Source organism: Perissodus microlepis, chromosome 9 (genome assembly GCF_051167445.1).
Source record: "Perissodus microlepis isolate ML-2025 ecotype Zambia chromosome 9, ASM5116744v1, whole genome shotgun sequence".
NCBI lineage: Eukaryota > Metazoa > Chordata > Actinopteri > Cichliformes > Cichlidae > Perissodus > Perissodus microlepis.
The window spans coordinates 28,189,004-28,209,040 of NC_140469.1; the positions used below are offsets into that span (position 1 = coordinate 28,189,004).

The following is a 20,037-nucleotide window of genomic DNA, read 5'->3' on the forward strand; positions in this document are numbered from 1 at the left end:
GGCTGCAGAGAGTCCTTACAGTCTAACCTCAGAGGGAGGTAGATCTGAATATCATCAGCAAAGGAGTGGAAGGACACGTTATGTTTGCGCAGCACATCGCCCAGAGGTAGCAAATACAGAATAAACAGCAGGGGGCCTAGAATGGACCCCTGAGGTACACCACAAGTTAAAGGAGCTCTGGGAGATGACAGTTCACCGAGGTGAACAGAAAAACTCCTGTTATCCAGGTAGGACTGGAAAAACTTTAAAACAGTACCTTTCAAACCGACACAGTGTTCTAGGTGGGATAACAGTATGTTGTGATCAACAGTGTCGAAGGCTGCTGTCAGGTCTAAGGTTACTAGGACAGCAGCACAACCAGAGTCTACAGTTAAAAGCAAATCATTAAAAACTCTCAGTAAGGCGGAGGGGTCTTTTGCATTAAGAGATTTGATTGGACAATCCAGTGTCAGTACTGGAAATAAACCAATGGGCTGTTTTCAGTGCTTGTAGGTCCTTTATGCAAGAATATAGTCTGTATAATTATATCGATAAAGAAAATTAATCTGATACACCGTGTCGATGCCTGTGTGTCAGGTTAACATCCAGCCTTGGCTTAACTTTATATGGAAATCTTTGCTGTTTTAATGAAAACAGAATCTAAATTTCTTATTGATGCCTGTCAGAAAAAACTTTCTACCTGCACTCCAAGCTTCTCGGGATCTTGGAGGAATGACACGCTCCTTCCCATCCATAGGCGGAGCTTTCACATTTTGTTTTTCTCGTGTCTGGAACGAACGTCTGGAGCGCAGCGACTCACACCCATAACACATGTGGAGCTACTTCATCTTGCCTCGCACTGTTCTCCGGTGGGTTTCTGCACACAGGCTGTCGGGAGAGTTATGAAACTAATGTGTGGGTGAGTGATTCTCATTTTCTTGTTCCTCGCTGTGGTCTGACTGGGTGTGATTTCATACTTGCTGTTTTAATTTTAAGTTTCTGGCCGTCGTAGGACATTTGAGATCTAACTAACTCTGTTGCTTGTGAACCAGATCGTCTGGTTCTAGGCTTGAGACTGCTCATTGACATACATTTTAAAAAATAGTCTGTTTCAATCGACACATTTGTTTGTTTGTTTGTTTGTTGTGGTGATTTCTGATACAGCACCTGAAAAAGTAATGAAATCAGCACACATCTGGGATGTTGTAGAAAATAAACTAATCACCGAAACATATAAAACATTTTTGTTTAATGGCTCGAGTTTCTGTCTTTGTGAGACATACAATTTAAAATGAAAAACTTATTTGTTGGATGTTTCTTTTGCAGATCAAGTAGAAAAACGTTGGAATCGTTAACAAATGCATTACACTGAGTTCTTCGTTGAATCGCGGGCGTTTACAAAGGCTTGATTTCTCTGCATTAATGAGAAGCAGTAGTCTCTTTTGAGTTTGTCCCACTTTTCTCCAAAAGCCACTGACAGATCAGCTTTACAACATTTCCATGGGCCATTTTTTCCCACTGTCCCTAATGAAATCAGTCCAATCAGGAAATTTCAGTGTACACATGTCAACTTACTGTTGAGGAACTTACTCCAGTGTCCTCTGGTCCTTTACCTCACATGCAGCCCCCAATCATAACTGAGCAGGAGAATTTACTTGTTTTCTTCAGGAAGTTATCTGGATTTGTTTTGGCTTTTCTGGATGTAAATTCCATTTCATTCCTTCAGCTGCTTTGGGGCATTTTCTATTTTCAGGACATATTCCTGAGATTTTTCTGACTTCCATCTACTCATATCTACCTGTAATCTTCCTATTTAGGTTATGCTTGCTTGATGTCTTACATACCACTAAATGGGAAAATGTACATAACGTTGCTACAGTCTGTATTGGACTTTCTTCTTGAAGAACTTATAATAATCATTCAGTTTTTTTCAACTGTAGAAAGAGATTTGTCCTCTCTGTTGCATAGTTGGATTTGTTTTGCAGGTTTTTCTGTTGTTCTGTGTGTAAACTGAACTGTTGCAGTTAAAAGAACTGAAAAGGGCAATGACTGTTAACAGCATTTCTTTTTTCAGCATTTGTTTTTTCTTCCTTGTATTTCAGGCATGTTCAAACTTGACTTAAAGGAATGAAAAACCTGCCTATCTGGATGTAACTGCCACCCCGTATGGTAATTTTTTCTGTTCACTGCTGCACCGTCACATGAAATCTTAGAGAAATATGATCAGGGTCTCCTGCACTATGTTTTTGGTGGTCGTGGAGTTTCTGTGGCTACTGAGAGTTTCCAGAGCAGGTAAGTGAAGCAAATACCGGAGCAGCATGATGCCAAAATATTTACTTTGCCTTAACTTGCCCTTGATATCACAATATATTCAACTCTTAAGTGTTAATGAAGTGAAACTTTGCTATTTGACTGAGTTTATTAAACACTACCAAGTATGTACAAGCGTATGCACATATTAATACACATGACATAAAAGCAGCATTATCATAACAAATATACAGCTTTCTTACTTCTTACATCACTATATTTATATAAATCTGTAATTCCCTTGTAATTCAGCAGATTATAAGACAATTCTTACATTTTAGTTTCCATGGAGCAAAGGTAATGTCAAAATATTTTGCTTATCTCAAGCAAAAAGGCTGAGTGGAAATAATAAAACTTTATACAAGCAGATCTGTAAAACAAAAAAGAAAGAAAGAAAGAAATTTTTAATTTTTAATGGACCAGTTGTAACCACAAGCCACTGTTTCCCAGTTACAGGTCCACAGGGACACATAATGAGACTGAAGTTGTTTAGTTGATCACATTAGCCTGTATGAGAGGTTTGATATTCACACTGTTACCTGTATGTTGAAAACAGTCACCCAATGTTAGTCTCTGCTTCTCCTGGCGAGACACAAATGACACTAACAGAACAATAATTAAAAGTAAATATCTGCTGTAAATGTGATGTCATCTCCCACTAACACAGTCTTTAACTGATTCTCAGACTCTCAGGTCTCCTGTATTTTTATGGAGAGATGCATCTTGCCGTGCAGCTTCCATGGCAGTTATGAACCTGTTGTCCACTGGTTTAAGACAGAAGGAAACCTTCATGTCCATTCATACTACGGTGACCAAGACCAGCTTGTAATACAACACCAGCACTTCAGAAGTAGGACTTCACTTTTCAAGGATCAGGTCGACGGAGGAAACGCCTCACTCCAGCTGACAGAGGTGAACGTTCAGGATGAGGGGAGATACCAGTGCTACACCAGCACCATCAGTGGAAACACAGAAATGTTCATCATCCTGAATGTGGACGGTAAAGAAATAAATATATAAAATGAAAATCAAGTGGCACCTTCTATGGAGTCAAAGCATCATGAATATACATTTATTTTAACTAGCGCTGTCAGCGTTAATGTTGTTAAAATAACATTTACACCATAACCGCATTAACGGGGCAAATCTCCGTTAGTGAGTAAGCGCGGATCGCCCTGTGCATGGGACTGCACGCAAACAGAGATTTGCCCCGTTAATGCGGTTATGGTGTAAATGTCATTTTAATGAGATTAACGCTGACAGCACTAAGTTTAACACTTATTTGCACATATGAAGTAAATAACAAGTAAATACCAACAACCAGTGTTGGTCAAGTTACTTGAAAACTGATTACTTCCCCAAAAAAGTAATCCCGTTACTTTACTGATTACTTATTTTCAAAAGTAATTAATTACTTAGTTATTTAGTTACTTAGTTACTTTTTAAAAACACGATTTACAACCTGAATAGGTAATAAAGCGATAGATCTTTCAGCCCAATTCTACTTTTTCCTGCATAGTCCATCATACAAAATGTAATAAAATGGAAAAGTCTCTTTTTAAAACTTGTTTTGTTAGTTTTAATCTTTTAACTTTATGCATCAAGCAAAAATTTAATTATATGCAACATTAGTTTTTTGTTCTTTTTTTCCAGCTCCAGTCCGTAAAGTTGATCTCCAACAAGTAGGACAAAGGATCACCTGCAGCTCAGAGGGGATCTACCCTAAACCTGAGCTCACCTGGTCCACCAGCCCTTCATCCAGCATCACCAAAAACAACACAACAGCCCGTCAGACTGAGCAGCAGCTTTACAACATCACCAGTTCTCTGATACTTCCAAACAGTGACATGGATCTGAATTACAGCTGTGCAGTCAGCACTCGCAGAAACAGGAAGAGAGCAACCTTCAGGCAACAAGGTGAGTTTAACATCTCATTCGGAAAATAAGAGTTCCACCTTTTAAAATCTTCATTTAGGTTTGAAAAGTTGTTGAAGTCATTTTGTTCTTTTCTTAAACGTTATACCTTACTTTTTTGTATTTCATGTAATCAAATGAAATATTAGTCTATCCTTCAGAGTTTGGTGTCTGAGGATAAGTCTCTACAGATATTAAAGAAATTAAGTCACATTGTAATGAGTCATCAGCTTATACACACTAGAAAGGTGAAACCAAACATTTTAAATTAGAATCAAATAAAAAATGTTTTTTTTGTGTGTTTGCATCTGTTTTTTCAGGATTAGTGACTGAGAGCCAGTCTGAAACAATAATCCATTGTTCCCCCTCACACACCCCTGTAACAAACCTCATCTGGAGATTCGACCACAGTCAGATCATCCTGACAAAGACTGACAGTCAGTACACAGTCTCAGAGGAATGGAAGCAGCATGTAAAGGATGTGTCAGAGTCAGGCAGCCTCACACTGCAGGACTTCTCCTCAGATCAGGAGGGAACATACACGTGTGAACTCGCTGATGCTGTGGAGGCTAAAATAACTAATATCCTCGTGAAGATCAGTCAAGGTAAATTAACATCATTATTTTCCTTTTTGGGGGTGGGTGGTGTAAGCATAGCAAAAACAACACAGTGCAATACACTCAAAAAATTAAAGGAACATTTTGAATATCAGATATCAGTGGGGAAAATGTTTCGCTCGATACCTTTACTGATATAACTGAGTAATCTGTCAGGAACGCTGTCAATATTTTGTTTTGTTTTTTTAATAAAAAAGTTTTTCCCCGCGTGTGATGATGATGGTGGAGTGGACTGAGCTGATCAAACTGACTATTTTCTTCCCTCCTTTTTAAAGATTAATATCACAGACATTTTTATATTCCCTGGTCCACATTTATTTACAATTTATTTACCTGTTGCCATGGTGAACTGTGCTATTAAAGCTCCATTGATGATGTTTTGCTGTCAGACTCAGAGTTGTTTATCTCACAGCTAATAAACTCAAAATGCATTTTTAAAAACTTCCAAGGAAAAAAATCAGTTATCTGACCTCTTTTTCATTTCAGGGAATTCATCTAATGTTGGAGCAATCGTAGGAGTGGTCATTACAGTCATTGTACTTTTAGGCTTATTAGTAACTCTCCTGGTACTGCGGAATAATCAGGTAAAAAGACATTTTACACACAGTAGTTAATTCCATCTTAATATTGTGTTTGTTGTTTGTATTGATGATTTTTCATGGTTTGTAAAACATTCCTCAGGTTACAAAGAATGTGAGAAAACTTTCAAGAGTGAAACCAGAACATGATTAAATCTTATGTCTTAAAACACAGAGCAGCTCTCTGTGAACAGTGTGGAATCTAAAGGTCTAAACTGCTCTCTATATTCAGTCTAGTTTCTAGTTTTTTGATATGATTTAATAAATAATTCATAGATTATTACTAATTCATTTGAATTCAGGATTGAAATTATTTCACCACTATGCATAACTGATATGTTATCATAGAAAACAGCTGGAATCACTGCAGTTTATTTAAATCTGTAGAAGTTGTGCTTCATGATGAATACACAGTATGTGATTGTTTTTATTGTCGTTTAACAGAAATGCTGCTTTTCATGAATCACTGAAGCCAGTTTTCCTGTGAGGAAAGAAATGCCACGTGACACCAAACAATATTTACAAAGGAGTCTTAGGGTCACATGAAGGTAAAATAATGTTTTATCAGTTTTTACACTAAAAGTGTCCCACAGAGTGCTGCGACTTTTGTCCAAACTTCTGCAGTATTAGAAAAAAACCTCAACAAGCAGACGAGTGAGGACTTTGATGCTGGGAAGGAAACAGAAAGAAGAGTCTGTCTCCTGAATTCAAACTGGGAGCTGGTTCCACAGGAGAAGATTCTGAAAGCTGGTATTGAAATGTTTTTTCATCTGTAATTATTTTTTCCATGTAATTCTCAAAGCAGTATTAATATGTTCAGTTTAATGAGTACAGTTTACTTTCGATTTTTTAAACATTTTAAAAACATTTTCAATGCCAACTTTGAATGCTCACATTGTTTCTGGAATCAAATTAGGAGCTGAAATAATTTTGTCTCTCATGTAAACTCAACAGGAACTTTCATAGATGGAAAACCTGCTTTAGATCTGTTTTTTGAAGTCATCTGGCTAACTCGTGATTTCAGTGTGAATGGTACCACAGTTTGAGCACTTTGCATGGATGTTTTTATGTATTAGACTCTTGTTTCTACTCTGGATTTAAACAGTAAAGACAAAAGCAGGGATAGATGAACTGGAACAGAGGCAGCTGCTATGTAAGTGACCAGTACAGTTGTGGCCAAAAGTTTTGAGAATGACACAAATATTAGTTTTCACAAAGTTTGCTGCTAAACTGCTTTTAGATCTTTGTTGGCAGTTGTTTCTGTGATGTACTGAAATATAATTACAAGCACTTCATATGTTTCAAAGACTTTTATCGACAATTACATGACATTTATGCAAAGAGTCAGTATTTGCAGTGTTGGCCCTACTTTTTCAGGACTTCTGCAATTCGACTGGGCATGCTCTCAATCACCTTCTGGGCCAAATAGCAACCCATTCTGTCATAATCACTTCTTGGAGTTTGTCAGAATTAATGGGTTTTTGTTTGTCCACCCGCCTCTTGAGGATTGACCACAAATTATCAATGGGATTAAGATTCCAGGCCATGGACCCAAAATTTCAACGTTTTGGTCTCCGAGCCACTTAGTTATCACTTTTGCCTTATGGCACGGCGCTCCATCGTGCTGGAAAATAATTCCAATAATTCTTCACCAAACTGTTGTTGGATTGTTGGAAGAAGTTGCTGTTGGAGGCTGTTTTGGTACCATTCTTTATTCTTGGCTGTGTTTATGGGCAAAATTGTGAGTGAGCCCACTCCCTTGGATGAGAAGCAACCCCACAGATGAATGGTCTCAGGATGCTTTGCTGTTGGCCTGACACAGGACTGATGGTAGCGCTCACCTTTTCTTCTCCGGAGAAGCATTTTTCCAGATGCCCCAAACAATCGGAAAGAGGCTTCATCTGAGAATATGACTTTGCCCCAGTCCTCAGCAGTCCATACACCATACTTTCTGTAGAAGATCAATCTGCCCCTGATGTTTGTTTTTTGGAGAGAAGTGGCTTCTTTGCTGCCTTTCTTGACACCAGGCCATCTTCCAACAGTCTTCGCCTCACTGTGCGTGCAGATGCGCTCACACCTGCCTGATGCCATTCCTGAGCACGCTCTGCACTGGTGGCACTCCGATCCTGCAGCTGAATCCTCTTTAGGAGACGATTCTGGTGCTTGCTGGACTTTCTTGGATGTGCTGAAGCCTTCTTATCAAGAACTGAATGTCTTTCCTTGAAGTTCTAGATGATCCTATAAATTGCTGATTTAGATGCTATCTTAGTAGCCACAATATTCTTGCCTGTGAAGCCATTTTTATGCAACGCAATGATGGCTGCACGCGTTTCTTTGCAGGTCACCATGGTTAACAATGGAAGAACAAGGATTTCAAGCATCACCCTCCTTTTAACATGTCAGGTCTGCCATTCTAACCCAATCAGCCTGACATGATGATCTCCAGCCTTGTGCTCGTCAACATTCTCACCTGAGTTAAGAAGACGATTACTGAAATGGTCTCAGCAGGTCCTTTAATGACAGCAATGAAGTGCAGTGGTAAGGTGTTTTTTTGGGATTAAGTTCATTTTCATGGCAAAGAAGGACGATGCAATTCATCTGATCACTCTTCATAACATTCTGGAGTGTATGCAAATTGCTATTATAAAACTTAAGCAGCAACTTTTCCAATTTCCAATATTTATGTAATTCTCACCACGACTGTATACTCTTGAAGGAATCACATCCTGACTCACTATTGATCACATCTGGATGTTCACTCGGAGAGACTCTGCTTCAGTTATAAATACACTGGGTGCCCCCATCAGCTCATTAAAGGGGGTACCCATGAAAACCATTCATGGTGTTTTCAAGAGAATTAAAATATTTTAGTCAGCTTTCTACAGTTTCACATTTCAGTTATTTCATATGAAATATGTCTGTTTAATGTGAGGTAGACGTGGACACTGACTTTGTTGCTCCTTGGCTGTTATGGTACAGTGCAGCTTTTTGAGTTTATTATCTAACACTTAATGAAAACACGTATTCAAAAAATATTTTTGTTTATAATTATTTTTATTATATTTTGTTGTATATATATTTTTGCCAAATACAGTATGTTTCACACTTTCAGGTCTGGTCTCTGTTGTTGATTATGTTCTATAGATTTAAATAGCTTAGACTTTTTAATTTTTGTATCACCACCTGGTAAATCAGTCCAACTGTAATCCAAGTGTGATTTTGGGGGAAAGACAGACAGTGTTTTTGTTTTTCAAATCAAATCACTTTTATTGTCACATCACATGTGCAGGTACACTGGTACATTACATGCGAGTGAAATTCTTGTGTGCGAGCTTCACAAGCAACAGCGTTGTGCAAAAATACAATTAAAAAAAAACAAGCAAAATATAAGGATGGCTAAATCTTTTCCTTGGATAAAGCTCGATGTCAAGCAAACAACTACAGGATACAACTGAAATACTTATTCACAACATCTTAATTATATACGTAAAATAAGACAACCGAAACATGTCGAACCCCAGAAGCAAAACCTGAGATACAGATGAAAGGCTGCTGAACACGGATGCACAGCAGACGAGGAGAAGCTCGGTGGATAGATTCATGTTTATATAACTGCTCGATCATATATTAGTAGGACTTCACTTTCCAAGGATCAGGTCTCCAGAGGAAACGCCTCACTCCAGCTGACAGAGGTGAACATTCAGGATGAGGGGAGATACCAGTGCCACACCAGCACCATCAGTGAAATGTTCATCATCCTGAATGTGGACGGTAACAAAACTCTTTTTAAAAAGAGAGGAAAGACTAAAGCTGCCACGTTTACAACCTACGCAAGAAATTGAACCACAAACAACATCTTGAACCCGTATTATTAACTAAATAATTATAATAGTCTGAGTTGTTACTACAATACCTAATCAGTGATGTGGTTATTCAGCATTGTCATTCCCAAATCATATGACCTCTGACCTTTGACTCATAGTTGTTAAAGTGTGTCAGAGGAATTCAGCTGAGAGCCAAAGGGACTTTCTGAGGTTTGAAGACACCAGGACTGATCCAGAGTTATTTTTATAACACTTCAAATACATAAAGAATACATGACATGTTACATCACTAATCATTATCTGTATTTAGAAATGCTTTGTCAAAACACTAAGACAAATGTTATATTTTACTGGGGTCTGAGATTCAGATTCAATTTTCAGAAAAGGAAAATTGTGACAAGAAAATCTCTTTCTGACTTCTTTAGAAATATATTTTTCTTTTGGTTTTTTTATTCTTAGTTATTCCAGCATCACCAACAACAACACAACAGCCCATCAGACTGAGCAGCAGCTTTACAACATCACCAGTTCTCTGATACTTCCAAACAGTGACATGGATCTGAATTACATCTGTGCAGTCAGCACTGGCAGAAACAGGAAGAGAGCAACCTTCAGAAAAAGAGATTATACATCCATCCATCCAGTGGAACATTTTCATCAGATCTTTACAGGAGATTCGATCTGAACTCTGTGGAGCCTGATCTCAAGGGTTTTAAGTCTGACACTGAAACCAGAGGATCTTTCTGTCTCTTCAGATTCACTGTGATCCAGTGATGGGAGTGATTTCAGCCCTGAGTGATCACGCTGATGTTTGCACAGAGCAGATAATTTAGTGAATGTTTTGGCACATTGGTAACAGTGAAACAGTTTATTAGTAACGTGGGATCGTTTGTGTTTGGAGTATGAACTGAGATTCCTGAAGCTCTTGTAAAACTAATCACAGCTGTAGTTTCCTTCCATGTGTACACGTTCATGAAGGTTACGACTATTTGAATGTGAGAAGCTTTTGTCACAGTGTCTGCACTTGTATGGTTTCTCTCCTGTGTGGACTCGTTTGTGTGATTTAAGCTCCCATGCAGTAATGAAAGATGACCCACACTGATCACAGACGTGCTTTTTAACCCCACTGTGAATCAGTTCATGGCGTTTTAAGTCACTTGGTGTGGTGAAGCTTCTCCCACATTCTTTGCAGTATTTCAGTTTGTCTCCAGTGTGTCTACGTTGATGTGTTTTTAGGGTCTTTTGCTGACTGAAAGTTTTTCCACAAAGGTCACAACGAAAGTCTTTCCCACCACCACGGTGATGACAGGGTTGAGAACTGGATCCATCTGTGTCGCTCTGCTTCTAAACAAAGACACAAAGACAGTGTAAGTCAGTCCTTCAACATTTTTATCCTGAACGCCGCCTGAAATAAAGAGCAAATAAAAAACAAACAAAATTCATAACTGAAATGAAAATCTGAATCATCACTCAGAGCTGCTTTTTCATGCAGTAGAATTGACATAACATTAGAATCAGTGAGCTGCAAGCTTTCAGCCCCGACCGTGTCCATGCTGTCGGGTGAGAAAGGCGACATCTCACTGATTCTGATCCGCGGGTCGGCACTTTGTGTTTACGTCTTTGTGCAGAATCCGTGTACCTGCTCTCATTTACTGTTTGGTGGTTGTCGAAATTTTGTGAGGTTTCACCTGAGATTCGGGTGTTTCGGGCAAAATAAAATTATATTATAAAAATCGATTCAGGATTTTAATGAATCAATATCACGTTATCCAAGCCAGAATCGATTTTAATCGGTAAATCGATTATCAAAACCCACCCCTAGCTAACACAGTTTAATGAGCAGAGTTGTTCCAAACAGTCAGGCTAAAATGACGAGATAAAAATATAAATACATACCTCACAGTAACTGCACTTGGAGAGTCTCTTTCTGGTGTGGATCTGTTGGTGTAGTCTCAGGTGATGTGGAGATTTAAAAGTCTTCTCACACAGGTCACATTTATAAGAACTCTGCTCAGTGTGGGTAAACATGTGTTGTTGTAACTGCGTGTTGGTTGTAAACCGTTTGCCACACTGTTCACAGCAGTACACATCATGTCCGGTGTGAATGCGTAGGTGTCTATTTCGGCTATCTATCAAACTGAAGGTTTTCCCACAGATGTCACAGCTGTATGCCTTAATTCCAGAGTGGGTAACTAGATGACACTGTAAGCTCCTACTTTGAGTAAAAGCTCTGCCACACTGTTCACAGCTGTACGCTTTAACTCCACTGTGGATGAGTTGGTGTATCTTTAGGGAACACTTCCAGGAAAAAGACTTTCCACACAAGTCACAGCTGAACGGTTTCTCTCCAGTGTGGATGACCTGATGCTGTTTTAGATTAGCCTTCAGAGTAAAATCCTTCCCACACTCATCACAGGTGTATGTTTTCTCTCCCTTTCTTCTGTGAGGTTTTTCGGCCTCCTGAGAGCGCCGACTTCTCGCTCCATGTTGGTCCTGCAGTGACAGAGATACAAACAGATGCAGTGAGTGAAATGCAGTCGTGGAACAAACTCAACCTTCAAACTCCCTCCATTAACACTAGTTTTAAACCTGAAGGTGGAGTGTGGCACCAAACACCTTAAAGGTCTCTTATCCCCACCTGCTGGTAGTTCTAACACATTACATCCAACCTGGTGTTAAAAATAATTCATGACTGTTCAAACAGTAAAATCATTTTTTCCTTACTTTTACTCCCCACATTTTAAAAAAAGGACTTTCTACTCATTGTATTTTCAAAACAGTCTTTTTACTTTTGGTTGGAGGAATTTGAGGAGAGTTATTTCATCACTAACTGTGTTATTTAAAGACTGCATGAAGGTCCTCTGCAGGTTAGTGCAGGATAAACAGGTTAGTTTGCTGAACTGTGATGGATTTAAAGTAAAGAACAGTGTGTGACTGGTGCACAGTGACTGTGGTGCTCATGTCAGAGTTAGATTACATCAAGTGTAGCAGAGATTCATTTAAACTGAAGCTCATGATGCTGACATTCATTCACTGAGTTCCACCTTCATACCAACAGTATAGTGTCTAATATAAAGACAGTGTACTGTCAGTGTAGAGGATGGAAATCAGCCAGGACAGCTCATGAAACATCTGCTGACATCTGGTTGAATTCAGTAGTGTACATCCACAGAGAGCAGCAGGTCAGCTGATCACAGCCTGTACTTTAAGATAATCTACTGGAGCTCTCAATAGAAATTATTGTGAGCTGTGATTCTTTTCCCCACGCTGAGCCACTACAGCTGATTTTAGGGTTCCCACCTGCTCAATCCCACTTTAACCTCTTCCCTGCTCATGTTCCTGTTTAGAGGCAAAGTCACCCTCTACAGTGTAGGCAACAGAAAATACACATATGTTTTATTTTCCTTCATTTTCTAATTAACTGATTCAAACAGAGAACCTTTATTAGAAAGAAATAGTTTGTACTTCATTTACTAATCTTATTTTATTATTACATTAATAAAGCACAAGGTTCAGTTAGCTTTGGATAAAAATAGTTGGTAAAAATGTTCTTCAAGGAGCTACTTTTACTTTTTCACTCAGAGGACATTTACGAGCCTGTACTTTTTCACTTTAGCTTGAGTAAAGAAGGTGAATGAATACTTTTACTGAAGTATTTTTAACACTAATATCTGTACTTCTACTTAAGTATAGAGTAAATGTACTTTTGCGTCCTCTGATAATTTCTATAATATTATTTATATCAGTGATGGCCAAATGAAGCTTTCTGAAACACTGAAGCTTGTATTGAAAAAGGTTCATTACTCAAAGCTTTTCAACACAGTCCTCTTTGGTGACATCTGCTGGCCAGAAATATGAAGAGCAGCTTGAATCTACAAATTATAATATAGAGCTTCATTATAATTGCCCACTCTACAGAGCTCAGCTGACAGCTTCTGTTTCATATCAGGCTGCTGTTGTGGTGCTTTGAACGTGTATTTTTTGGGGTGATGAAAAAACTGTTAGGTTTAATGTATGTGTTACAGGTTGCCATTTAAAAAGCTACACAATGCCATTTAGAAAGCTAGAATGCTTCTGTTTGCTATCTAGGTAACCTACGCATATGACTACGTGCATGACATTGATAAGGGGAACAAGCAGCCTTGAGAAGAACAGATTCTACCAACAACAATCTGGGAGAGCTGCACTCCCATCAGATAATCACACACAATGTATAATCACGCTTGCACAGCACAATCACTTTGTAACCAGTTATAGTAGTTTCTCATAGGTAATACAGCAACAAGCTTTATGAATATTCATGTGTGTAACCAATAAAAACAACCTGCAGGGGGAAAGCAAGTTGAAGTGGGTTGGAGACAACTGCTTCCCCCTCGCGAGTGAAAACTTGAGCTCTGTGTGACCTCGTTCCTGAGTGAGTTTCTGTTTATCCAGCAGTATCAGGGGTAAAACTCTGACAAATGTCCATTTGATTATTAATAATTTTGATGAATAAACCTTCCTTATTTTAACATGTGCTGTGGTCTCTAAAAAACAACATAATATGCAACACAGTCATATAACAGGTTGGGAGTATGAGAGTTTTAGACGTGACTGATTATTTGGTGAAACTGTGATATTTTCCTCACCTTCTGTGTTGAGCTCATTGTTTCCTCTGTAGTGACTCAGCTGAGTCCAGATGGCTGAAAATGTTCCTCTGCTGCTCCGTCAGACTCTTCTCCTCCTGCTGATCAGCTGGGACACAAAACAGATCTTTGTTAGGCTCCACACTGTACCACAAGTACCTCGGGCTGTGGGTGGACAACAAACTGGACTGGTCATGCAACACAGAGCACCTGTATAAAAAAGCCCAAAGCCGACTGTACTTCCTCAGGAGGCTGAGGTCTTTTAACATCTGCAGGAAGCTCCTGAGGATGTTTTACCAGTCGGTGGTTGCTGGAGTACTTTTCTATGCTGTGGTGTGCTGGGGGAGCAGCACAGCAAAGAAGGACTCATCCAGGCTGGAGAAACTGATCAGGAAGGCTGGCTCTGTGGTCGGCATGAAGCTGGACACTCTGGTGACAGTGGCAGAGAAAAGGACACTAAAGAAACTGCTGGACATTATGGACAATGCTGGGCATCCTCTGCACACGGCCATAAACAACCAGAAGAGCCTGTTCAGTGACAGGTTGCTTCTCCCCAAGACAAGAACCAACAGACTTAAAAACTCCTTTGTCCCACACGCCATCAGACTGTTTAACTCCTCTCTGGAGGGGAGAGGGAGGGGAAACAGGAGGACAAAGGAGGGGGGAACAACTAAGCTGTAGTGCCTCTTCACCTCACTGTGCAATTACCTTTGTGCAATACTTTTTGTTAATAGTCAACGGTGCAATAGACTCCATACTTGAAATGTGCAATCCACTTGTATTTTTATTTTATTCCTATTTATTCTATTTATCCCCTTTGTATATTTTTATCTATATATGTCTTTGTATTTATATATGTGTGTGTGTGTGTGTGTGTGTGTGTGTGTGTGTGTGTGTGTGTGTGTGTGTATATATATATATAATATTCTGTAACTTCTGTCGGTGCTGTGCTTATTTGGAACCGAATTTCCCAGAGGAACCCACCCGAGGAATTAATAAAGTTTTTATCTTATCTTATCTTATCACTGCACTGAAGAGTCAAAGTGTCTCATATGTTCATCTGACAACACAAAGTACAAATTTCACTCTGATTGCTTGTAGAAATCTTGTGAGACGTGTTGTGCTGCAAAGTGAGGAAACTCTCTCACTCACTTATACTTCAGGAGGAACTTTGTGACATTGGCTCTAATATTCTAAGCAGCCCTTTACTATGACAGGGCCAGAAAGTCCTATTTGAAGGTTTGTGAGAAGGACCATGTTAAAGGTGGATTGGGGTTTATACACTTTGTTATGATACAGGGAAGGCTGTAAGCACATATGTGGGAGATGTACACGACACCACCCTCAGCGTAGTCCAGTAGATCTCAAAGAGGAAGCACTTCAATATACAGTTTTATATGTCAGGGTTCACGCCCCTTCATGCATAAGCAGATAACATAAAATGCACGGCAGTTGTCTGCAACTCCTTTTATAGTATTGATGTTTGTTCCTCACTAACGGTTTCAACACTCTCTCACCTCCATCTGTTTCCTGTTTCTCGTTGTGAGGCCCCATGATCGTATATGACACATCCTGAGTGCATCCTATTCTAATCTGCGCAGGCACGTATGCAGTTACAAGCAAAACACTACTTTAAATGTCTTCCAGTTTAAGCCTTCTATAACCTCTTGATTAATATGGCACTTATTGAAATATTGCAACATTTATATTTCCCACAGTACTCATGGTCATTGATCAGTGGTTTCAGTGCTTTCCTTCCTGCTTTGACTGCAGCTGTGTTTGACACAGGAAGACATTATTACATTCTTCACGATTATACTTTATTCTTTTTGGGGGAAGTGCAGCTTTAAACCTTCACATGATTCAAGTCAACCCAACAAATCAATCTGAACGATCACAGGTGGGAAAAACTTCTGTAGACAAAATGAAATAAAACCCAACATTCAATCCACAACATGATTAAAAACATGATTCTCCCAAATCACCAAGAGCTGCACATTAACCACCACAATATATTTTATTCTCTGTGCTTTCAAATATGAACACTGTTTACTTTCATCTCTGTTTCATTAGTTTTTGTTAACATCTTCCTGTGCATCACTTTACAGCAGCCAGACTCATTAAAATGAGACTTTGTAGGAGTTCACTTCCTCTCATGTGTTCATCCACAGCAGCTGGACAATAAAGTTTATTGTGACCCTGATACTGCAGCAGATCGCTCTCATCCATTTCCTGTTATCACTTCAAATAGAAATGAGGCTGTAGAGGTTTGGTGCAGGCAGAAAAACAGCTGCAGGGACAATGAAAAGACTTTTCTGCTCCAACTTCTCCCAGCATGCTGAGCTAATGATTAGTTGGTGTTTTTCTCCAAACACTCTCTCACTCTTCTCTCAACATGTTCACAATAAACTGTGAACAGACACCGAGGAGAGCAGCAGAAGACCTCATTCAGGAGCTAAACTCAACATGAACTGAACTCACAGTAAAGTTAGCTCGGTGCTTACCTTTAGATGAGCCCACAAACCGAGAGAAACTCCGTGATGAAGCTGGAACTCTTTCCAAACACAGGAAACAGATCAGGGAGCAGAGACCCACGTGGTTCACGCTGATCTCAGCTACGATCCAGGAGACAAGGGTGGGCAGATCGATGCAGATATCGATCCAAACGTTGGTACTACTTTATTCTCTTTGAATGAAAAAACAGCTCTCTGTGCAAACACCTCCTCTCGTGGAGCATTCTTACTTTGCTCCGTCCCCCTACTTCTTCTTCTTTATATCGTTTATTGGCGGTTGTCAAACAACATAATGGTGCATTACCGCCACCAACTGGTGTGGAGTGTGAACTGGACCATCGACCCTGAAATCCTCCCAAATAATTTACTCTCTTTGAATAACCGGAATAAGGCCTGATAACTTTCACTTCTTGAGTCCTTTTGCAGTAAATCAATAAGATCCAGTTTCATTTTTATGTTACTGAGGTTTTGGATCAGTTACCTTCTCACAGTGTAATTGTGGCGGAGGTGTGGTCCCGGGCGCGGCTGCAGGGGAGAAGTGGTGCAGTGAGCTCAACGAGGCGGTGCTGGAGACGCAGGTGAGAACAGCTGATGGCGTTTGGACTGATGATGGTTTCCTTCCCTTTTATAGTGAGACGGGAGAGGAGGCTGGAAATCAGCTGAGACCGGAGCTGTCAGACTGTGGTCGGTCATAACAAATGAAAACGATAAATAAACGTGGCATCTGGCGACAAACAGTGTGCGTGTGTGTACTTGTGTGAAGTGCATTTCACAGTGTAATATAACATGTTCTAAAGTTTCTTCTTCTCTTTTTTGAATGATTTGAATGGAGGTTATAATCCACCATCATTGAACAGAAATGAATCTCTAAGTAGGAAGTCATCAATTCAGTTTTTGATCAATTTGAGTGTATTTTACTGTGCTGGCTGAGTTTGATTCGATGAGATAGGTTTTCTTAGTGGTTATATTAATGTCATTAAATAGTTTTTTAATTTTTTATTAATGTATGTATGTATTTCCTTTTATATATAGCACTAATTTACAATGGGAGTTTCCAAGGTGTGTTATTGCAGGGTAAATGTCATTTAGAGCCTTTTAAAAGTATTCTAATAATATCTTTTAACAGGAGTGACTGATTTTAAAAGTGTGATTCTTTATGTCTGTGTAATATTTCATTAGTCTCTGTTACTCTGTTATTTCTCTCCATACTCAACCTTGTTTTTGTTTTTCCCTATAACACACAGTTATACATCACATATTATAAATCTGACTTTGATAAATATTTAGATCTTCGCACATTTCAGGGTCCAAGTGTGGGTTGACTGAAGTGTTTGTTTTTATCCCCACAACATAATAAACATTTACTGTTATATGTACAGAACCAAAAATCAAAAACATGATATATGCAATACTGTCTTCAGCTTCTAGGGGTCATTGTTGTTCAGGAAGTACATTCTCCTCTGACAAGCTGCTAAAAGCGCTTCTCTAACCAAAGACTGTAAACAGAAGATGCGATAGTTCAGAAACAGTAAAACAGATTCACAGAAACCACAGTGATATTAAACATACAGCACTGACAGTCATGACAGACAACATTACAGGTCAGTTACAAAAACAATAACGCTAATACAGAACACTGACTATAAAAAATGACTTTAGACCTCACTAAGATCAGGATAACTGGTGACCTTCAGGGGTCCGTTCTTCGTACCTCGCTTACTACATCCAAGATCAAATCATCGCGCCAATTTTGAGCTCGCTATTCTGGTTCTCCGAACACACCTGTTGTTGACGATTAGTACAGCTGGATGAAGTAATGTGAGATCACTGGGTGGCTTAAAAGGGGCTACGCATCGATAGTAGAAACATTGATCGGCAACCCTTTGATTGGTCGGCGAAAATGTCGAAGGAGCGCGCTCAGTATTTTTCGGCAGCAGAGCAAGAACTCTTGATTGAGGGATTTCAGGAGTTTCAGAGTTTAATTAAAACGCAAGGGAACACTGCAAAGGCTGCAAAAGCAAGGAGAGAGGGCTGGCAGAAAGTTGCTGACAAATTAAACTCGTAAGTAATTTATTATATTATATTACATTATATCATATTATATTATATTATATCATATTATATTACATTACATTATATCCTCTTTCACATTAGAGCCACAACAGGACCCACTAGAACATGGGAACAAGTAAAAGTGAAATATAAGAATATTCTACAGAATGGTAATATTTATCACTTATATTGCTTTTAGTCTCTTGAAAAGAGACCCTGAAATAATCTGTTTGTTTGTTTATAACAGCAACCAAGAAAAGGGCAGAGCAAAAAAAGACAGGTGGTGGTCCTGCACCCCCTCGTCACACCCCGGCAGAGGAGCTGGCCCTAGGGTTGAATGCCACCAGACCCATTGTTGAGGGCATCCCTGGGGGCAGCTCTTCCGTAGACCAGCAGCCGGGGTGCAATAGCAGCAGCACCTTCATAACTGGTAAATGAGCTCATAATTCTATTTGTACAATGTAAAATATTTGGTTGTTGCCTTAATTAAAATGCTTTTTGTACTTTGACATTTATTGACATTGTGGGTTTTTTTGTGTGTAGTTTTACATAACACTCCATCACTTTCACCTGTTCCCATGCAAGGGGTGACTGAAGCATGCACAGTAAGTTGGGATGGATGGATGGATGGATGGATGGATGGATGGATGGATGGATGGATGGATGGATGGATGGATGGATGGATGGATGGATGGATGGATGGATGGATAGATAGATAGATAGATAGATAGATAGATAGATAGATAGATAGATAAAATCTTTTTTTTTTTAATTATTTAGACCAATAGGCTGTACCACATCCCTTTGTAACACCATTTTGTTTCCATTGCACAGGACAGTGAAGCAACCCTGTCAGATGACTGTGGTTTGGAGGAAGTCCCTGTAAGTGCATGCATAATTTGGCCTGAATTTGTATCTACTTGTGTACTTCTATGTGTTTCTGACTGCAGTATGATTTGCAGGCAAAGAGGCCGGCAGAGAGGCCTGATACAGAGGTGGGCAGTCTTGTAATTAATTTTACTTCCTATATGACATGTATTGACCGTTAAATGTTGTCTCTACAACTGAAACAGGGTGACATTCGTTTGCTCTATAAGAGAAGTCTCCAGCAAAAAATGGAGTATACTGAGCTAAAGAAACAAAAGCTTCTAGGTGAAATTGAACTTCAAGCTCTAATGAGGCAAAAAGTTCAACTAGAAATCGAGTTGCTTCAAAAGGAACTTCAGAGTAAGTAAAAATACACTTTCATACAGAGCACTATTGATGACCTTGCGTGATACAGTATATATGATTTTTTTCCTGGCAAATGATGACTGGCTTTTTTGTGATGAGACAGAAAAAGATGCTCAAATAAAATTCAATGAAAAATATGTTTTGTCATGTTTTTAATATTCGAAATTGTGTTGCACAATTCTGTCCCGTGCAGCTCTGCCACTAGGTTGGTCCAAGTGCACTGGCTGGAGGTCATCATCAGGCTGCACCTCCACCACAGGAGTCCTCTCCTTTCTGATGGTGGCAATGTTGTGCAGTACGGCACATGCAACAATAATGTCACATGCCCTGTCAGGTGCAACCCTCAGACTTTTCAGACACTGAAATCTTCCCTTTATTTGCCCAAAGGTCAT

General features: G+C 39.3%; 2 protein-coding genes across 5 annotated transcripts; one reads left to right on the forward strand and one right to left on the reverse strand.

The window, feature by feature from the left end:
• The first annotated feature begins 768 nt into the window (after positions 1-768).
• LOC146380688 (uncharacterized) lies at positions 769-9,838 on the forward strand. Of its 3 annotated transcripts, none has more exons than XR_014801360.1 (8): positions 769-898; positions 2,082-2,271; positions 2,975-3,289; positions 3,943-4,206; positions 4,524-4,808; positions 5,307-5,404; positions 5,843-6,148; positions 7,739-9,838. XR_014801360.1 is itself a non-coding variant. In XM_084940163.1 (7 exons), exons 2-7 carry the CDS (start codon positions 2,199-2,201, stop codon positions 5,858-5,860), a joined length of 1,053 nt encoding a protein of 350 aa, XP_084796289.1. In that variant the 5' UTR covers positions 769-898; positions 2,082-2,198; the 3' UTR covers positions 5,861-9,838. The 3 variants fall into 3 exon arrangements, 1 of the variants encoding a protein (XP_084796289.1); XR_014801359.1 differs by having other exon boundaries at positions 770-898; positions 5,843-5,946; positions 6,023-9,838; XM_084940163.1 differs by having other exon boundaries at positions 5,843-9,838.
• Positions 9,839-9,944: 106 nt separating this feature from the next.
• Positions 9,945-13,955, reverse strand: LOC146380689 (uncharacterized). Of its 2 annotated transcripts, none has more exons than XM_084940169.1 (3): positions 13,851-13,955; positions 11,119-11,715; positions 9,945-10,563 (listed from the first exon to the last, which is right to left on the reverse strand). In XM_084940169.1, exons 1-3 carry the CDS (start codon positions 13,866-13,868, stop codon positions 10,156-10,158), a joined length of 1,023 nt encoding a protein of 340 aa, XP_084796295.1. In that variant the 5' UTR covers positions 13,869-13,955; the 3' UTR covers positions 9,945-10,155. The 2 variants fall into 2 exon arrangements, with proteins under 2 accessions (XP_084796295.1, XP_084796294.1); XM_084940168.1 differs by having other exon boundaries at positions 9,945-10,566.
• Positions 13,956-20,037: the final 6,082 nt, after the last annotated feature.